At 49.3% G+C, this 20,988-nt stretch overlaps 1 protein-coding gene across 1 annotated transcript in view; it reads left to right on the plus strand.

The window, feature by feature from the left end:
* Positions 1-20,988, plus strand: part of LOC143817402 (piwi-like protein 1) — a 128,251-nt gene that overhangs the window by 29,335 nt on the left and 77,928 nt on the right. The window contains exon 9 of the mRNA XM_077298795.1: positions 448-559. Within this exon, the coding sequence (XP_077154910.1) occupies positions 448-559 (112 nt within the window). The remainder of the gene's footprint in view (positions 1-447; positions 560-20,988) is intronic.

A 20,988-nucleotide genomic window follows, 5' to 3' on the forward strand; every position in this document is an offset into this window, starting at 1 on the left:
AGTGAGGACCCGCCTACCTGGCTAGAGACAGGAATTGTGGCTAAGTATAAAAACGCTTTATTTGGGGTATACTTGAACCTAAAACTAAAAGAGCCACCTTGTTAAAACGCAGCATTACTGCTGCACAAGGTGGCTCTTTTAGTTTATAACGGCTGCAGGGGGGTGACAGTGGCCCTTTAAATCATTTTTTTTTTTTATTCCTCTTTTTGTTACTGGTGTGATGATACTAAATATGATCTTATTTTATTTTTTTAAATTCTGTATTTTTGACCTAGGAAAACATGATCATATTAGAATTTTTTTTTTTTTTAGAATATTTTTAATATTTTATATACAATTTTTTATTTTTTTTTAATTTCTCCTAAAGAGCGTGAAATTGTGATTTGTTTGATCACTTACTCTGTACTGAATTTTTTATTTCACTGATCAACGCTGCTTTTTGTGCAGGTACAACAATAAAACCTACCGTATAGATGAGATCGCCTGGAACATGACTCCTGCGTCCACCTTCAAGAAGGCAGACGGAAGCGAGATCAGCTTTGTGGACTACTATAAGAACGTAAGACCTGCTGGGAATAATGAGAACTGGGAGCCTTGAGTGCGAAACCTCAGGAAACCTGTTTTGTTTTGTTTTTCTTTTTTAATTTCGTTGTTAAATACAATTGAGAAAAAAATTCTTTAAAAAAAAAAAAAAAAACCTTGGATTGTCCACAACTCGTATTGCTGATTTATCCTTGGAGTTGGTGGACACCTGACACCAACAACGATTTGCTGTTTTCAGCTCCCGTAGCGACTGTGTACAAAGAAAGATTTTGGATACTTGCCGTAAAATCTGTTTCTCGGAACCTTCTTTTGGGGACACAGGAAACCATGAGTGTAAGCTGCTGACACTATGCAGAATCAAGCTTACTCCTCCCCAGCAGTATATAGCCACCAGCTGGGAGAGAACCAACCAGTATGGGAGAAAACTGTGGGAAAGGGGTTAAAGTAGATTACCCTAAATTTAACCTCCAATGGCTCAAACAGGGAGCGGGTGTCGTGTCCCCCAATGAAGGCTCAGAGAAAAAGATTTTACGGAAAGTACCCAAAATCTTCTTTTCTCTATTGCTTCATTGGGGGACACCGTAAACCATAGGACATCATAAAACAGTCCTTAGTGTGGGAAGAGACAGGTACTCAAAAATGTAAGGTTGGTCCACTGCTGCAGGAGGGACGTCCCTAATCCAGATTTGTGATCGCTAAAGAATAGACGAGAACCGTGTAGCACTAGGAGAAGGTGTGGACTGAAGACGAAGTGACCCAACAGCCCATGAAACTCCCACTGTTGTGATCCTAAGTGGAAAAGGTCTTTACCTCACTCGGTTCCTGGCAAGATCCTGATTGAAAATAGACGATGGGAGGAAAAAAGTATGATATGCCTAGAGAAGGAAGGGAGGTAACGGCTTTACAAGGAAGGAGTGCAACCAGGCTCAGGACCCTTTGCAACCAGACATATAATAATAATCTTTATTTTTATATAGCGCTAACATATTCCGCAGCACTTTACAGTTTGCACACATCATCGCTGTCCCCGATGGGGCTCACAATCTAAATTCCCTATCAGTATGTCTTTGGAATGTGAGAGGAACCCGGAGGTACCCACGCAAACCCGGAGAGAACATACAAACTCCTTGCAGATGTTGTCCTTGGTGGAATTGAATCCAGAACCCCAGCGCTGCAAGGCTGCAGTGCTGTCCACTGACCCACCGTGCTGCCCTGGTGGGAAAACGGTGGACACCTTGCTATGATTTAGTTAAACACCCTGGTTGGAGAGACCCAGTGGCCCTATAGTCTGCTGCCTCTGTGTCCTGACGCAAACTAAGGGGCTGAGAAATCTGGAGGATGAAGAAGGGCCCATGAGATGAGCAGGACTGAGAAAAGGAACATTGAGTTCAGTTCAAAGAACACCAGACTGTCTTGTTTAGTGTTCCGCTCTGGATATAAGTCACGGCTCGTGCAGATAAGATGGACCCTGAACTTCGAAGGGTTGGTCGAAGGGAAGATTCTTGGTCTTTAAAAGTGTCCCTGGGCTGTAAGCTCCTTGTATACAGCTCTGCAAACTGAGTAAAAGTATCTATGGACACAGCCTACCACCGATAGGCAAAGGTATTGGCTCCTCCCGGTCAGATTTGCTTCACCCAAGGGGGGAGAAACTAGGGTACGATCTGGGGATGGACCATCGTGTTCCTTGCAATGAAAGGCAAGAGTTGTTTCAATGTCAATTGAATTTGGTGAACACGCAGAAGAGGCAGGGAGATGGACACCGAAGAGACAATATCACTAGAAGGACCGAAGACTCTTCTCCATGGGCGCCAAGGTCTTTCCATGGTAAAATTCCACACACAGGTGAAATAGGCGTGATAACGTCTACAAGGGAGTAGTAACAACCGCTCGTCTGAAGGGAAGGCTCTGAAGAGAAGATCCTTCCCTGTCTCTGGAGATGGAAACTACTGGTCACGTTGTAAGCAGAAAAGAACCAGCTTAAGGACGAGCTCTCACGTCCTGATAGGCAAAGTTCTCTCAGCGAATGAGATTCATCAAGAGACACAGCCTTAATGTGGTCCTTGCCTAGTATGGTGGTCCCAGGCTGCGGCATCAGATGCTTCATCTTGAAGCATATGGAAACAGTCGGTCCGTCACAGTACGAGATAGGTGACGGCCCTGGAAGGATGGAAAAAGGCGAATACCTGAATGCAGGAATGTGAAACCAGTGATACAGTTGTGCTCAGAAGTTTACACACCAGCAGAATTTTTGATTTCTTGGCCTTTTTTCAGAGAATATGAATGATAACACCAAAACTTTTCCTCCACTCATGGTCAGTGGTTGGGTGAAGCCATTTACTGTGAGACTGTGGTTTCTCTTTTTAAATCATGATGACAACGCAAAACATGTAAATGACCCTGACCAAAAGTTCACATACCCCATTTCTTATTACTGTGTGTTGCCCCCTCTAACATCAATAACAGCTTGAAGTCTTTTGTGGTAGTTGTGGATGAGGTTCTTTATTTTCTCAGATGGTAAAGCTGCCCACTCTTGGCAAAAAGCCTCCAGCTCCTGTAAATGGATGATGAGGGAGCAGAGGGGATCCAGACGTGGAGCTGGATTGTGCTCGCTTCCTGGGCCTATGTGAGGTCTGTCATGACTGCATGCTTCTGAAACTTGTAGGGAAATGATCAGAGCTGCAGGGACGGAGGATTAATCAGTCAGATGTGTGGAGACCTCTGCCAACGACTAAGATACCTTGGTCAGGTCTCTACTACGAGAGATCGGGAGGAAACCTACTTGGAGGAGGGGGGTACGCTGTTATCCCTGGCGGTGGGGGGTTCCTGAGAGACTTTCATGTTTGGGTTCCTGCAGTCAATGCAAGGACCAATTCCATAAAGACACTAATAGTCTTAGTGTGAGGGGAGACATAAACTTAACCCATAAACTCCCTGGGGAGACATGTCCTGTAGTCTCTATGGTATGGGAATGATATGTCCATAAACTCTACGGTGTTGGAAACAGATGTTCTGTGGCCATTGTCGTGAGCCCGCACTGGAGAGACAGTAAAAACTTCCGTGATTAGCTGGGAAAAAAAAAAAAAAGACACGAGGAAGTTTCCGCCACTCTGGCTAACTTGCGTGGCCTAATCGGAGAATGGAACTAGGCTGAAGCTGGGGCCTAAATGTGGAAATTGCTTTGTCGGACAAAAATAAACGGGTGTCTATCTTGAAAAAAAAAGAAGAAAAAAAAGGCCAAGAAGGGACGGTAATAAACTGGGGCACTATCCAGCAGTAGGGCGCCTGTGCCACATCTTTTATCAACATTTTCCTTTGGTCCTGTGGAGCCCTCGCCGCCATGAAGTGACTGGAAGGGAGGGAGAGGTAACTGGTTCCAGATGTGGTCCCGACTCTTACTTCATTGTTTTCAAGACTGCATCAGGAATTCCTGGGTGAGGGGGTCGCTGGAATGGGTACGTCTTCCCTCACACAGTCATGGTCCCAGAAGGTGCCAACCATGGATGATGGGAGGGAGGCTAGGGGGGGACACTGGGGCCGAAAGGCAGGACACTCCACCACGAGCCGCCCCGAGACACTTGTGAAGTGTTAGGGGGAATAGGGTCTCGCCTCTCAGACTAGAGAGGGGACGATGTGGATGCCGCCACACTGTTCTATCTGTCCCCTAGTTGGGAAAACTGAGAATTTACACACTGTTACAAGGTGTATCTGAAAGAAAAAGGGAAATTATTAGTAAAACAAAAGATGGTAGAGACTGGTCTGAACATGGACCCGTGTCTGACTTCTTGGACACTAACCAAAACTGGTTAGTTCTCTGGGTGAGTGTAGCCTGATGGGGAGGAGTTGGCCTTTTTTCTGCCTAGTGTCAGCCACCCAGTGGCAGCAGCATACACCCATGCTTTCCTGTGTCCCCCAATAAAGGAGTCACGACCCAACATTTTATCTTAATTAACCAGACCTTTATTTCTCCTTCACCTTATTGGGGGACACAGACCGTGGGTGTTATGCTGCTGCCACTAGGAGGACACTAAGTTGAAACCATAAGAGTTCTCTCCTCCCCTGCAGTATACACCCTCCTGCTGGCTCCCAGAGAACCAGTTCTTGCTTAGTGTCTGTAGGAGGCACTTGGGTCTGGTTCAGACCCCAACGTTCTTATTTAATTTTTACTTTACTGTAAACTTTTATTTTTTAATTAACGGAGTGAAGGGGTGACTGTTCCTTTCAAGGCTCCGATCTCCCCCGAATCAACAGGCGAGAACGCGGAGAGTTCCTCCCCGTACCTTCTGCGACGTGGGGTGCCTGAGCTCACTTCAGGGGCGACGGTTCCTTCACGGTCCCGATCTCCCCACACCAACAAAAGGCTAGCACATAGTGTCGCCTCTATCTATCCTCTCCTGGAGCCAGGCCTAATGCCGGACATTCTGCCCTGTTCCATGGACAACAGAGGGCCCACTATGGCATCCGTGCAGCCCCCACTGCATCACCACTGATTGAAAGCGGATGATGGAAGGAGGCAGAAAGTCCCTCTCCCACCCCCCTGACTATGGGGGGGGGGGGGGGGAGGAGAATCCAAAGACCAGCCACAATGCAACAGGTCTGCACCAGCTCTGCTACATCACCTCAAAATGTGAGAATGACTGCGGCTGGCACCATCTGGTCGCAGAGACGGGGTCCTGGTCCCTGGGGGAGCGGTGTCACGGCGTCCAGCGGAGTTTTACACCGCTTTATTCATCTATCTGTTTGCGCTGTGGGCGGTGTTCATTTCTGGCAGGCTTCACAAATTTAGTCCCCGGCTTCTAGACGGCCCAGGCCGTGTTTTTCATGGCTCCGCCCACCGCAGCCGGCGCTACCCACACTTCTGACGCTTCTCGTCCTAAACGTGAGGTGCCCCTCCTGCTCTCGGCGGCTATCTTTCTACACCTCAGGAACGGAGCCGGCCTCCTGACAGCGGTGACAGTAACAGCAGAGCTGACAGAAGCGCTGCGAGCCGTGAGGACAACGACACCTTCTCTAAGGACACAAGAGCAGGACCTGGGTAAGCTGAATCCTCCGGAACTGACAGCTTAACACCTGAGGTAACGCGCTGGTCGCAAAAATTTAGTCCCCGGCTTCGTCCGAGGTGTAAGTCCCTCTCTACCTCCCTATTAAAAGGATGGCGGATTGAGGGTGACCCCTTTCTCCCTGTACCATGGTCCTAGACCAGCAGTGGCACTGGACAGGTGGTCTGCGGCGACGCTGGCAGGGGGGCTTACTCTGGCAGCGAGGATGCATTTCTGGGGCCAACGCACAGGGGCGACAGTTTGGCATTTACAACGACTCTGCATGCAGTTTCCTTAAAGGCGCCATGACAACGTCACGGTCCAAGCTCCCAAAGGGTCCAGTAAGACTATTAGTTTTATCCAACTTGCAAAACCTCAAATGCGTTCAGGAGCCCTCCATCGCCCCAATGCCAGTGTACCTAGTTCCCCTGAGGGGCTTCGTCAATGAAGCAATCCGTGGCTTGTCTGTCCAAAAGAGATTTAATTCCTCTGTGGATCGGAGCGTTTAGCAGGTCTGACATAACTGGATCCTCTCCTACACTGGAGTCATAGGCTAGCAGGGGCCGCAAGCATTCTAGAACCGTACAAGCGTCTAGAAATCGGATCCGTGGTACAATTACCCGAGCAATCTCGGGCCTTGGCGTCCGTGAGGTCTGTCTCTCGCTCTCCCTCACCAGTGATTTGCAGAACGAGACTCTGAGTTTGAATTGGATGTTTCCCGGATCTGCACTCACCAGAGTTCCAGAAAATGAGGGACTCTCTTATTGAGCCCATCAATCAGACTCTAAAGGTTGACTAGGATTGCGGCTCTGTCCCAGAACACACAGTGCCCTTCAAGAGGACTAATCGCTCTCATAACAGCGTTTACCATTCACCCGGAGGTCTGGGTTATACTTAACCAGCGCTGAGAGCAACCTGTTAAACGTCTGAAGGGTCAGCACCCTCTTGAGGCGTGGTACCCCCTGTTTTGATCTGTGGAAAGATTGAGCTGAATCTCCTGCGGTGAACCCACCAGTATTCGTTTCGGTATTCAGAATCCTATCCTGGCCGGATGGATCATCACCCACAGACTGTCAGAGACTGACTCGCTCCGTCTTTGAGACCTCTGGTTCAGCACTATCCATCGTATGCCGCGGCAGGGGTAGCTAAAGCCATGGTATCCTGGTCGCCTTTTTGGACACGGCTAGCTGCGCTGCACTATCCGCGGCGGATGCCATCACGTTCAGAAGGTGTTTCTTTTTTTATGGCTCATTGAATAGATAACGGACTCTGTGTGCAAAAAAAAAAATCCTTTTTCGGACACCATAGATTTACGAGGGGCTCAAGGTGTTCTACTCTAATCTGTTTGACGTTCGCTCAGTACTTTGGCTGCATGGGGTCCTCGGATCAAAATCCCACCTTAGTTTATCAGACCTGCAGCACCATTGGGCAACAGCCCTGGGTAAGTGCTCTAACCCTGAGGCACGGTTGTTTATTCCTGCAAAGGATTCATGAGATTAACAGGTCATGGGGTATTCTGTCTTGCAGCCTCATTTTACTGAGGCTGGAATCTAGAATACACTATACTTCCCCCTCCCCCAGTGTGGTCTTTGTTGCTGACGCAGCCCATGGCATCACTGACCACAGCGATACAGTCCCTTCATTATCCTTCCTCTATCAGTCAGGGTCTTCACCAGCCTGACTGGGATAATTTATCCATCTCTAATGCAGCACCTTGTTTCAGTGGTTAGTACTACAGCCTTGCAATCTGGAGTCTTGGCATCAGATCCTACCAAAGGATCATGGTCACTCGTCGATAAGACGCTTCTAACATCCATCGACAACGGGATGTTTTTTCCTACATGTTCGAATTTCCCCTAAACAGCATTTTCAGTTCACATCGTGCTCTCGAAGGTCATGACGGCTGTCATGTCCATCTTGCACTCTCGAGGCATGATCTTTCTGCCCTACTCAGACGACCTTCTCATCAGGGGTTTTTGCATCTCTGGCGATACTCTTCCTCCCCTGAGCTCGTGGATAAATGTATACAGGCTCCCCTCGTTCCAGCCCAGTGGATATCCTTTTAAGGAATGACCCTGGATGCCTCCGAGGGTTAGTGATTCCCCCTCAACACAAAGTCAGAGCCTTTTCTAACACAGAGCCCACGCACTTAACCACTCACTCCATAATTCTATCTGGTTTGCTGTGACGCCACTGGGGCAAAATGGTGACAGCAATGGAAATGGTCTTTTTCGTTCAGCTGACTCTCTGTCCCCTGCAGCACGAACCTGTTTTCTTCCTTGATCGCCGATGCTGCATGCTCCGGCGGATCAGGCAGCCTCTCAGGTGATGGACATTGAGGCCTTCTCTCTTCCAGAGGAAATATTTTCTCCCGGTTTAATGGCTAGTGGTGTCTACCGATGTCAGTCTCCTTGACTGGGGAGTAGTCTTAGGCACCTCATGGCTCAGGGGCGCTGATCAACTCGGGAGTCGAGCCTTCCGATTAATGTCTGGGAAATCCTAGCAATCAGGATAGCCCTGCAACAGTTCCAATATCTCCTGCCGAGTCACCCCATCCGAATTCTATTGGATAAAGCCACAGCTGTTGCATGTATCAGTCATTAAAGGGGGTACCCACAGCAGGGTGGCCATGCATGAGGTAGCCCATATTGCCCAATGGGCAGATAGGAACCACTCAGTATTTTCAGCAGTCCATATCCCAGGCGGCAGTTTTTTCGTAGCTTTCAAGGTCTCGCCTTGGGACAATGGAAGGCCTTTCGACAGAAATGTATTCATTTAAGGACTCCGGGCGTGGATCGGATGGCTTCAAGATTGCGCGCCAAGGTATTCCACTTCAGAGCTCGGTCTTGGGATCTATAGACCATCAAGGAGCATACACGAGTCTCTCCGCGGCTTCATCTTCAGCACGTGCTTTTTTTTCCCGCTTAATTTACTTCCGAGAGTCTTCAGGTAGACCTGAGCAGAGGGGATTCCAGTAATCCTTATCGCCCAGGTTAGGACACACTTGGCGTGATATGCAGATTGAGTGCAGATAGTCGTCGATGTCCTATGGCGACTGCCGGATCATCTAAATCTGCTCTGCCAGCGGCCGTTTTTTGTCAGGACGTCCTCATGTCTTCTCTGTTCCCTCCAATTTGGGAAATTCTCCAGACTGGTCTGGAATCAGATTTGGCGCTCAGCTTTTTTTTTTTTTCTCTCTTTCCCTCCCTCTCTCAAAGGCCAGATCTTGTCCTTATCTGTTTTATTCCAGCGCAGAATTACTTCCAATCTGTAAGGCTAGTTTCACATTTGCGTTTAAAAACGCAAACGCAGGTGGTGAAAAAAACGCATGTAAACGCGTGCAAACGCTGCGTTTTTTAGACGCATGCGTTTTCTCATGCGTTAAAAAAAACCGCGGCGTTTTGACGCGTTTACATGCGTTTTTTCCTGCGTTTGCGTTTTTGAAACGCATACTGAGAAGTGTGTGACAGCAGCCTCATGGGATCGGGTCGGCGATCTTCACTCCAAAGTCGGGTTTCGTGATATATATATATATATATATATCTCTCACACACACACACACACACACACACACACACACACACACACACACACACTTCAGCGCGATATAGCAGAGAAGCCGGTAATTCAATTGCCGGCTTTTCATTTCTCCTACCTAAACCCGACATATGAGACATGGTTTACATACAGTAAACCATGTCATATCCCCCTTTTTTTTTTTGCATATTCCACACTACTAATGTTAGTGGTGTGTATGTGCAAAATTTCGGCGCTGTAGCTATTTAAGGGTTAAATTGCGGAAAAAATTGGCGTGGGCTCCCGTGCAATTTTCTCCGCCAGAGTGATAAAGCCAGTGACTGAGGGCAGATATTAATAGCCTAGAGAGGGTCCATGGTTATTGGCCCCCTCTGGCTACAAACATCTGCCCCCAGCCACCCCAGAAAAGGCACATCTGGAAGATGCGCCTATTCTGGCACTTGGCCACTCTCTTCCCATTCCCGTGTAGCGGTGGGATATGGGGTAATGAAGGGTTAATGTCACCTTGCTATTGTAAGGTGACATTAAGCCAGATTTATAATGGAGAGGCGTCAATTATGACACCTATCCATTATTAATCCAATTGTATGAAATGGTTAAAAAAAACCCACAATATTGCAAAGTATTTTAATGAAATAAACACACAGGTTGTTGTAATATTTTATTGCTCTCTCAATCCACCTGAAGACCCTCGTTCTGTAACAAATTCAAAATAATAAACCAACAATATACATACCTTCCGTAGATCTGTAACGTCCCACGGTGTAAATCCATCTGAAGGGGTTAAAATATTTTACAGGCAGGAGCTCTGCTATAATGCAGCTGTGCTCGTGCCTTTAAAACCCCGGGGAATGAAGGTAATGTAGGTCAATGACCTATAGTTACCTTCAGTCGCGGTGATGCGCCCTGTGCTGGATGTCCTCATATGACGTCGAGCGTGGGGAAAAGTTCCCAGGCTCCAGTTTATGAGGACATCCAGCAGAGGGCGCATCGCCGCGACTGAAGGTAACTATAGGTCATTGACCTACATTACCTTCATTCCCCGGGGTTTTAAAGGCACGAGCACAGCTGCATTATAGCAGAGCTCCTGCCTGTAAAATATTTTAACCCCTTCAGATGGATTTACATCGTGGGACGTTACAGATCTACGGAAGGTATGTATATTGTTGGTTTATTATTTTGAATTTGTTGCAGAACGAGGGTCTTCAGGTGGATTGAGAGAGCAATAAAATATTACAACAACCGCTGTGTTTATTTCATTAAAATACTTTGCAATATTGTGTTTTTTTTTTAACCATTTCATACAATTGGATTAATAATGGATAGGTGTCATAATTGACGCCTCTCCATTATTAATCTGACTTAATGTCACCTTACAATAGCAAGGTGACATTAACCCTTCATTACCCCATATCCCACCGCTACACGGGAATGGGAAGAGAGTGGCCAAGTGCCAGAATAGGCGCATCTTCCAGATGTGCCTTTTCTGGGGTGGCTGGGGGCAGATGTTTGTAGCCAGGGGGGGCCAATAACCATGGACCCTCTCTAGGCTATTAATATCTGCCCTCAGTCACTGGCTTTATCACTCTGGCGGAGAAAATTGCACGGGAGCCCACGCCAATTTTTTCCGCGATTTAACCCTTAAATTTAATAGCTACAGCGCCGAAATTTTGCACATACACACTACTAACAGTTGTGTGGAATATGCAAAAAAAAAAGGGGGATATGACATGGTTTACTGTATGTAAACCATGTCTCATATCATGTCGGGTTTAGGCAGGAGAAATGAAAAGCCGGCAATTGAATTGGCCGATCTGTTTCGCTCAACCCTAGTTAAGATCCCTAGGGTTAGGGTTTGGATCCCTTTATCACCTTGATGGTGGGGGGGCTTATCAGTGTGTATTCTTGTTTTTTTTCTATTGAAACGCATGCGTGTAAATGCAACCAAACGCATGTGCTTAAAAACGCATGCTTTTACATAGACAGCAATACATTTTTTTGCCGCAAAAAAACGCATGCGTTTTAAACTCCTCTAGAAATTACTACATGTTGCATTTCTGCAACAAAACGCAAGCATAGAAAAGACGCATGCGTCGTTAAACGCGGTAAAACGCATACAAAAAACGCATGCGTTTTTAATGTTAAACATAGGGAAAAAAACGCATGCGTTTTTTGGCGCTAAAACGCAGCGGCAAAAAACGCAAATGTGAAACCAGCCTAAGTGAGCATTTTGTTTCAGGGGGTCTCCCATGTGGTATCCTCCTATAGCTTGCATTCAGAGCCCTGCGACCTTTATATGGTCCCGGGTGCTCTTTAACAGACACCTTTCGAACTGTTGCAGGATGTCCCTGAAGTCGTCTTTCTTCTCGCTGCGCTGTCTATCAACCAAGTTTTAGAGCTACCACTCTTTTTAGTCGAGTTCCGTTGCTTTCCTGATTTTCCCCCAGGACAAGGCTGTCATCGAATCATCTATGGTCTGTTTTTTCCCAAGGTGGTTTTTCTCTTTCCACCTTAACAAGGACTTTGTCATTCTCTTTTCTTGTCCAGCTCCAGTACATCCGGTGGAATGAGCCTTTCAGACCTGGACATAGTAAAGGCTTTTTGAAGGTGCATCTAGAAGACGGCGCCCTTCAGTAGGTCGGACGCCCTATCTGTGCTTCCTGAGGGTCTCGGCCACCGTTTAGCTATTTCAGGGCTACGATACCAAATGGTCTCACTTGGCTTTTCAGATGTCCTCCTGTGTCAGGAGATAAGCTTATCCCAGTGGGGATTATGGCACACTCTACTCGGATGGTAGACCTTCTTACTCTGTCGCCTCATTGGGGGACACAGGACCATGGGTGTTATGCTGCTGTCCACTAGGAGGCGACACTATGCATAATCTGAAAAAGATTAACTGTGGCTCCTCCTCTGCAGTATACACCCCTGGACGGCATCAGCCTGTGAAGGAAGAAATTAAAGGGAACCTACCACCCCGTTTTTTAAAAATTAGATAAAAATAGTGTGAAATAGGGGCAGAGCTGGGCTTTACATTAGTGCCTTTTCGGTGCCTTTACACCCCCGTTAGGCTGCCCAAATACCTTTGTGAAGTGGCCGTTTTCTGCTGTCACTCAAGTGGGTCAGGTCGGATGGGCGTGGTCACAGCGCTGTTTGTCCCCCAGGATCCTGCTCATCATTACGTTGGTGGCGTAGTGGTGTGCGCATGTCCAGCAGGCGAATCCACTGCCCAGGAGATGAATAACGGCGCGGTCTTCGCTATTCAGCCGTTTACCGGTGGGCGCGGCCATCTTTCCTGTGGCCGCGCCTGCGCAGATGGAGCGCTCTGCTGCCCGGGACTTCAGGAAAATGGCCGCGGGGTTCCGCGCGTGCGCAGATGGAGATCGCGGCGGCCATTTTCCTGAAGCCCCGGGCAGCAGAGCGCTCCATCTGCGCAGGCGCGGCCACAGGAAAGATGGCCGCGCCCACCGGTAAACGGCTGAATAGCGAAGACCGCGCCGTTATTCATCTCCTGGGCAGTGGATTCGCCTGCTGGACATGCGCACACCACTACGCCACCAACGTAATGATGAGCAGGATCCTGGGGGACAAACAGCACTGTGACCACGCCCATCCGACCTGACCCACTTGAGTGACAGCAGAAAACGGCCACTTCACAAAGGTATTTGGGCAGCCTAACGAGGGTGTAAAGGCACCGAAAAAGCCCTAATGTAAAGCCCAGCTCTGCCCCTATTTCACACTATTTTTATCTAATTTTTAAAAACGGGTTGGTAGGTTCCCTTTAAGAAAGATTCTCCATTTTGTGCTTTTAACAAAATTTATCTAGGGGGGAATGTGAAGGAAGAAATTAAGAAAGATTCTCCATTTTGTGCTTTTCGACTCCATTTTGTTGTTTTGATATAAATTTTGTTAGTAGGCTAAAGGTTACAGCTGTTATGAGATTTTGATGAGACCTTGATTGTTGCAACCTCGGTAGAATATGAGACTGAGGGTGTATTGTTCTACAAAACTTTGACGCACAGATTGTTCCTGCATTGTTATAGGCTAGGAGCCGTGAGCGTGTTCTTATGCTGATTGGTTGAAGTGTAATTTCTATGACTATGATAAAGTCATACAGAATAAACGGGGGCCAGAGAGATCAGCTGGTTATTTTCAGTTGCCGGCAACACCTTGTATATTAATTTGGAAATCACTGGGTTAACCGTGAAGGATCAATTTAAATCCTCCCTCAACAAGCCTTCTCCAGTTTTTGCTTAGTGTCGCATAGGAGGCACACCTAAAAATTTTTTTTTTACTCCCGTTTTTTCCGACGGGGTTACAGATGAAGAAAAGAGGGTCTCCTGTGAGACTCCCAGCATGGCTCCTTCCTCTGCCCCCTATTATGGGGTGCCCCGTTGAAGTGGAGATGGCTATTCCCCATGTTGCTCCTTCCCCAGTCCCTCGGGTGCTGGTTCGAAGTAGAGACCCCCAGTCCTTTCCCAATTCCTTTTGGTTTCTGGGTCGAGGTTGAGGCGAGGATAAAGCCCCCTGATGGTGACAGCAGCACCCTCCCTAATCCCCCTCTGCGGGCATTAGGTTGAGACACCTCAGGTAGGGCCTGTACAGGCAGCATTCTACAGCTCCCAGCAATGGGCCAGCACACTGCGCCTGCATCCAGGGACCCCAGCCCAGCTGCGGGCTCCTGTCGGGGCCGGGGGGAGTGCAGGCAGGCATGGCACAATACAGACACAGGGCTCCCTGCGCCCCTGTCTCTGCGGCAGCGCCAGCTATATACTGCCTCAGGGGGACCCCACACAGGCTCCCCCTTCCGCTTATAGCCCCACCGCCATCCTGCCTTTAAATCCGGGGGGGGGGGGGGGGGTCCGGTTCAGATTCGACCCCCTCCCGGACTTTCGCACCGGCTTGAAGCCCTCCTGGGCCTCACGCATCTAATTTAGGCCCCGGCTTCGGCCTAGCTGAAGCTGCCGCCTCCTCTCCGCCCCCCGGATGACAAATATGACACTCTACAGTGTCATAGAGGGGGCGGATCGAGACAGAAAGGGCGCGTTTTTACACAGCTTTGCCGCCTTTTTCCAGCTCTCTGCCCCCTTCTCCCCCTTCCTCTCTTTCTCAGCAGCCATTTTCTGCTGCAGATTAACTCTGCATCTTCCGGTCTGCAGAACCAAGACCAGGCAGCCAGTCTCCGGGGGGGCACAGGACTGTGGATCTTCGGCGCTGGACCTAGGGGCACACTGGTGGGGTAAGATCACAGCTGGGTTTTTTACTCAGCTGTGAATCCATATTACCTATAAGGTTCCCCTATAGGTTTCTCTACCCCTGTAAGGTCCTCTGCCGGCAGCCCTTCTGCACTCTGTGCACTATGCCGGGCTCAAGGTCCAAGAGAACCAGGCAGAACTGCTATTATGCATTCTGCACAGCCTGCGGGACCACTCTCCCCAGTGGCAACACGTACCCACATTGTCAGAGCTGTATACAAACTAATGTGTCAGAGCCCCAAGAGGCCCCTGCCAATGCCTCGGTGTCTAATGCCACGCCGGAATGGGCTACTCGGATATCGCAATCTATGACGCAGTCTATAGATAACCTAACCTCCACATTGCTTCAGGCTCTGCAGGGTCATGCCTCGGCTATGACCGTTACCCAGCAAAGGGAGAGCTTGACTCAGGAACAAGATGACCCTGGCACATCCACGTCTACGTCAGGACGCAAGCGGACCCATAGATCAAGTCCATCTGCGTCATCCCATAGCACACGGTCATCCCCCTCTAGGGAGAGACACCGTAGCTCCAGGTCATCTAGACCGTCCCATTCCAGGGACAGACAATGCAGATCTCCACAATCCCTGACCAGAGAAGGCCTCCTCCCCAGCTCACTCAGCAGGGGACGCCTCAGTGATACACAGGATTCGGAAGGCATCTGCGACTCTGACTCAGACAGGGAAATGGAGGGGTCTCTGATCCCAATCCCCCCCCTAGCAATACAGCGCTAGTTGAGGACATAATCTCTTCCATCCATCGGGTGCTGGACATTTCTGATCCGCCACCAGAGGCCCCAGAATATAAGATTTCCTTTGAAGGACCTCTGATGCCGCCTAAGGTTTGCTCTAACCACCCAGAGGTTAAGGCGATCCTTAAAAAGCAGTTCTCACAGCCTGAGGAAAAAAATTCGCTAATCGCAAATATCTGGAGGCGAGGTACCCCTTCCCACAGAAGGACACCAAGGAATGGACCGATCCACCCGAAGTGGACCCCCCAGTCTCTAGGCTAGCAGCACAGACCCTCCTTTCACTGCCAGATAGCTCAACCCTCAGGGATGCAGCAGACCGGCAGGTAGAACGCATGGCTCGTTCAATTTTCGAGGCAGCAGGGGCATCCCTGGCTCCCGCGTTCGCCTCAGTTTGGGCTGCCAAGGCCATTCTGGCCTGGGCAAAAGATTTACAAGCTCTCCAAGCATCTGCTCCTGAGCTGTCGGACCAAGCGGTTCAAATAGCAGTTGTAGCAGACTACATGCTTCATGCAGCCCTAGATTCAGCAAGGGGAGTAGCGGGGATAGCATCAAACGCCATCACAATTCGGCGTATCCTCTGGCTGCGGGAATGGAAAGCGGACGCAGCCTCAAAGAAGTCCCTCACGCACCTCCCTTACCTCAGTGGGAGACTTTTCGGTGAACAGTTGGACACTATGATATCCAACGCTACTGGGGGTAAGAGTACTTCTCTTCCCCAACTCAAACCTAAACGCACTTACAAGAAGCGTAACCAAACTCGATTCCGATCCTTTCGGAATTCCTCGGGCTGGTCCGTCTCGCGTCCAGCACAAAATCGTAACCGTTCCCCACGCAGGGACAACTCACGATCTACGCAAAGGTCGGACAAGACCTGGCAGTCAAAAGCAGGCCAGCCTAAGCCCAGAGGAGGAAAATCTCAGACTTTCTCCTCATGACTCACGGACTCCGGAAGACACCACACCAGTAGGCGGCTGACTTTTGCTCTTTCATCAAGTCTGGCTGCCTATTACAGAAGACAGGTGGGTCAGGGAACTAGTGTCTTCCGGATACAAAATAGACTTCATCTCCAACCCACCGGACCGATTCTTCCTCTCTGTCCCCCCAAAACCGCCAGCCAAGGCTCGTGCCTACCACCAAGCGGTCTCCTCGCTTTTTCAAGCAGGAGTCATAGTACCGGTCCCCACGACCGACCGCTTCCGAGGGTTCTACTCCAATCTGTTCGTAGTTCCCAAGAAAGGAGGCAGCGTACGGCCCATACTAGACCTAAAACAGCTCAACAAATATGTACGGGTCCGTCACTTCCGCATGGAGTCCCTTCGGTCCATCATTGCGTCCTTGGAGAAAGGAGAATTTCTCGCCTCCATAGACATACAAGACGCATACCTGCATATACCCATTGCACCTGCCCAACAGAGGTTTCTCAGGTTCGCAATAGGCCAGGACCACTACCAATTTGTGGCTCTCCCTTTCAGACTCGCCACGGCTCCCAGAGTGTTCTCCAAAGTCATGGCAGCCACCATGGACGTCCTGCACTCCAGAGGCATAGTAGTCGTTCCATACCTGGACGATCTACTCATCAAGGCTCCCACCTTCAAGGACTGCGAGCTCAGCGTCTCAATCACAACCGATACCCTCAGTCGCATGGGCTGGTTAATCAACCTACAAAAGTCATCACCAACCCCAAGTCAGTCTCTGACCTTCCTGGGAATGCTATTCAACACCTCCAGGGGTCTAGTGCTCCTTCCCAAGGACAAGGCACTGGCTCTCCGCCTAGGAGTTCGCACCCTCCTCCGCAAACCCCCTCGATCTCTCCGGTTTGCCATGAGAGTCCTCGGCAAGATGGGGGCAGCAATAGAAGCGGTCCCATTTGCCCAGTTTCACCTCAGGCCTCTCCAACTAGCCATTCTCAAGTCCTGGGACAGGAATCCCTTTTCTCTCGACAGGGAGTTCCAGCTAACATCGTCAACCAGGAGGTCCCTGCACTGGTGGCTCAAGCCAACCTTGCTAGCAAAGGGGAAATCCTTTCTCACAGGTCAATGGAAGGTTCTGACCACCGACGCGAGCCTGACGGGTTGGGGTGAGGTGCACCTACACCACAGGGCAAGTGGTCCCCAGTGGAAGCGACCATGCCCATCAACATCCTGGAAATTCGTGCCATCCTCCTGGCATTGAGGGCCTTCCATCACTTACTGGCAGCCTCTCACATCAGAATACAGTTGGACAATGCCACGGCCGTGGCATACGTGAATCACCAAGGGGGGACCCGCAGTACCCAGGCGATGCGAGAAGTGTCACACATCCTCCGCTGGGCGGAGGACACAGGGTCGGTTCTTTCGGCGGTCCACATTCCGGGTATGGACAACTGGGAAGCAGACTTCCTCAGCCGACAAGGAATAGACTCGGGAGAGTGGTCTCTCCATCCCGAAATTTTCCGCCAGATCTGTCACCGCTGGAGGACCCCGGATGTGGACCTAATGGCATCCCACTTCAATGCCAAGGTCTCCAACTTCATGGCCAGAACACACGATCCGCTGTCGCTCGGAGCAGACGCTCTGGTTCAGGACTGGACCCAGTTCCAGCTTCTGTACATATTTCCACCTCTCCCCCTGATATCCAGAGTGTTGAGGAAGATCAAACAAGAGGGAGTTCCAACCATCCTAATTGCACCCGACTGGCCCAGACGTACATGGTACGCCGACATCGTGCAACTTACAGCAGACGCCCCCTGGCGTCTCCCCGACCGCCACGATCTTCTATCACAAGGCCCGTTCTACCACCAGAACTCGGGGGCTCTCAATTTGACGGCGTGGCCCTTGAGACCTGGGTGTTATGATCCCAATGGCAAGGGATCTCAGAGATTAAAGCAAAGTCTACAAACATAAATACCAGCTAATAGGGAAGTGGTAACTAGGCTGACCATATAGCTGATCCTAGCACAAACACTAACAGTAGCCGGGGAACGTGCCTACGTTGATCCTAGACGTCTCGCGCCAGCCGGAGAACTAACTAACCCTATCAGGGAAAATAAGACCTCTCTTGCCTCCAGAGAAAAGACCCCAAAGAAATACAAGCCCCCAACAAATAATAACGGTGAGGCAAGAAGAAAAGACAAACGTAAGAATGAACTAGATTTTAGCAAAGAGAGGCCCACTGACTAAATAGCAGAAGATAGTAAGATGACTTATATGGTCAGCAAAAAACCCTGCAAAATATCCACGGTGAATATCCAAGAACCCCCAAACCGATTAACGGTGAGGGGGGAGAATATCAGCCCCCTAGAGCTTCCAGCGATATCAGGAATCACATTTTGTACAAGCTGGACAAAAATATGAACAATGCAAATAAACAAAAGTAAGAAAGCAGGACTTAGCTTATCTTGCAAAGAACCAGGACTTGAAGACAGGAGCAAACAGAAATGAACTGATTACAATGATGCCAGGCACTGGACTGAGAATCCAGGAAGTTTAAATGGCAACACCCCAGGCGTAACGAAGCAGGTGAGTACCAACCTGGGAAAAGACAATCCAAGTGCCAAACCACAAGAGACCACAAGAGGGAGCCAAAAAGTATAGTTCACAACAGTACCCCCCCTTTAAGGAGGGGTCACCGAACCCTCACCAAGACCACCAGGGCGATCAGGATGAGCAGCGTGGAAGGCACGAACCAAATCGGCCGCATGAACATCCGAGGCGACCACCCAGGAATTATCCTCCTGACCATAGCCCTTCCATTTGACCAAATACTGAAGCCTCCGTCTAGAGAGACGAGAATCCAAGATCTTTTCCACCACGTACTCCAACTCGCCCTCAACCAACACTGGAGCAGGAGGCTCAACAGCAGGAACCACAGGCACAACGTACCGCCGCAACAAAGACCCATGGAACACGTTGTGAATGGCAAACGACACAGGAAGATCCAAACGAAAAGAAACCGGGTTAAGAACTTCCAAAATTTTATAAGGACCAATAAAGCGAGGCTTAAACTTAGGAGAGGAGACCTTCAGAGGGACATACCGAGAAGACAACCAAACCAATTCCCCAACACGAAGTCGGGGACCCACACCGCGGTGGCGGTTGGCAAAACGCTGAGCCTTCTCCTGTGACAACTTCAAGTTGTCCACCACATGATTCCAAATCCGCTGCAACCTATCCACCACGGAATCCACCCCAGGGCAGTCAGAAGACTCAACATGACCCGAGGAGAAACGAGGATGAAAACCAGAGTTGCAGAAGAATGGCGAAACCAAAGTAGCGGAACTAGCCCGATTATTAAGGGCAAACTCAGCCAATGGCAAGAAGGTCACCCAATCATCCTGGTCCGCAGAAACAAAACATCTCAAATAAGCCTCCAGTGTCTGATTAGTTCGCTCCGTTTGACCATTAGTCTGAGGATGAAAGGCAGATGAAAACGACAAATCAATGCCCATTTTAGCACAAAAAGATCGCCAGAATCTGGACACAAACTGGGATCCTCTGTCGGACACGATATTCTCCGGAATGCCGTGTAAACGAACCACATTCTGAAAAAACAAAGGAACCAGATCGGAAGAGGAAGGCAACTTAGGCAAGGGTACCAAATGGACCATCTTGGAAAAACGATCACACACCACCCAGATGACAGACATTCCTTGAGACACCGGCAGATCAGAAATGAAATCCATGGAAATGTGTGTCCAAGGCCTCTTCGGGACGGGCAAGGGCAAAAGCAACCCGCTAGCACGAGAACAACAAGGCTTAGCCCGAGCACAAGTCCCACAGGACTGCACAAATGACCGCACATCCCATGACAAGGAAGGCCACCAAAAGGACCTAGCCACCAAATCTCGGGTACCAAAAATTCCCGGATGCCCTGCCAACACCGAGAAATGAACCTCGGAAATGACTCTGCTGGTCCATTTATCAGGAACAAACAGTCTGTCGGGTGGACAAGAGTCAGGTCTACCAGCCTGAAATCTCTGCAACACACGTCGCAAATCAGGAGATAAGGCCGACACGATTACTCCCTCTTTAAGAATACCAGCTGGCTCCGAGACTCCAGGAGAGTCAGGCACAAAGCTCCTAGAAAGAGCATCAGCCTTAACATTCTTCGAACCAGGCAGGTACGAGACCACAAAGTCAAAACGAGAGAAAAACAATGACCAACGAGCCTATCTAGGATTCAGGCGCTTAGCAGACTCGAGATACATCAGATTTTTGTGATCAGTCAAGACCACCACACGATGCTTAGCACCCTCGAGCCAATGACACCACTCCTCAAATGCCCACTTCATGGCCAACAACTCCCGATTACCAACATCATAGTTCCGCTCAGCAGGTGAAAACTTCCTAGAGAAAAAGGCACATGGTCTCATCACAGAGCAACCAGAGCCTCTCTGCGACAAAACAGCCCCAGCACCAATCTCAGAAGCATCCACTTCAACCTGAAAGGGAAGTGCGACATCAGGCTGGCACAAAACAGGCGCCGAAGTAAACCGGCGCTTCAGCTCCTGGAAGGCCTCCACGGCTGCAGGAGCCCAATTAGCCACATCAGAACCTTTCTTAGTCATATCCGTCAAAGGTTTAACAACACTAGAAAAGTTAGCGATAAAGCGACGGTAGAAATTAGCAAACCCCAAGAACTTCTGAAGACTCTTAACAGACGTGGGTTGAGTCCAATCATGAATAGCTCGGACCTTGACTGGGTCCATCTCCACAGCAGAAGGGGAGAAAATAAAACCCAAAAAGGAAACCTTCTGCACTCCAAAGAGACACTTTGAGCCCTTCACAGACAAAGCATTATCACGCAAAACCTGAAACACCATCCTGACCTGCTCTACATGCGAGTCCCAATCATCAGAAAAAAACAGAATATCATCCAGATAAACGATCAT

Source organism: Ranitomeya variabilis, chromosome 3 (assembly GCF_051348905.1).
Source record: "Ranitomeya variabilis isolate aRanVar5 chromosome 3, aRanVar5.hap1, whole genome shotgun sequence".
Lineage (NCBI taxonomy): Eukaryota > Metazoa > Chordata > Amphibia > Anura > Dendrobatidae > Ranitomeya > Ranitomeya variabilis.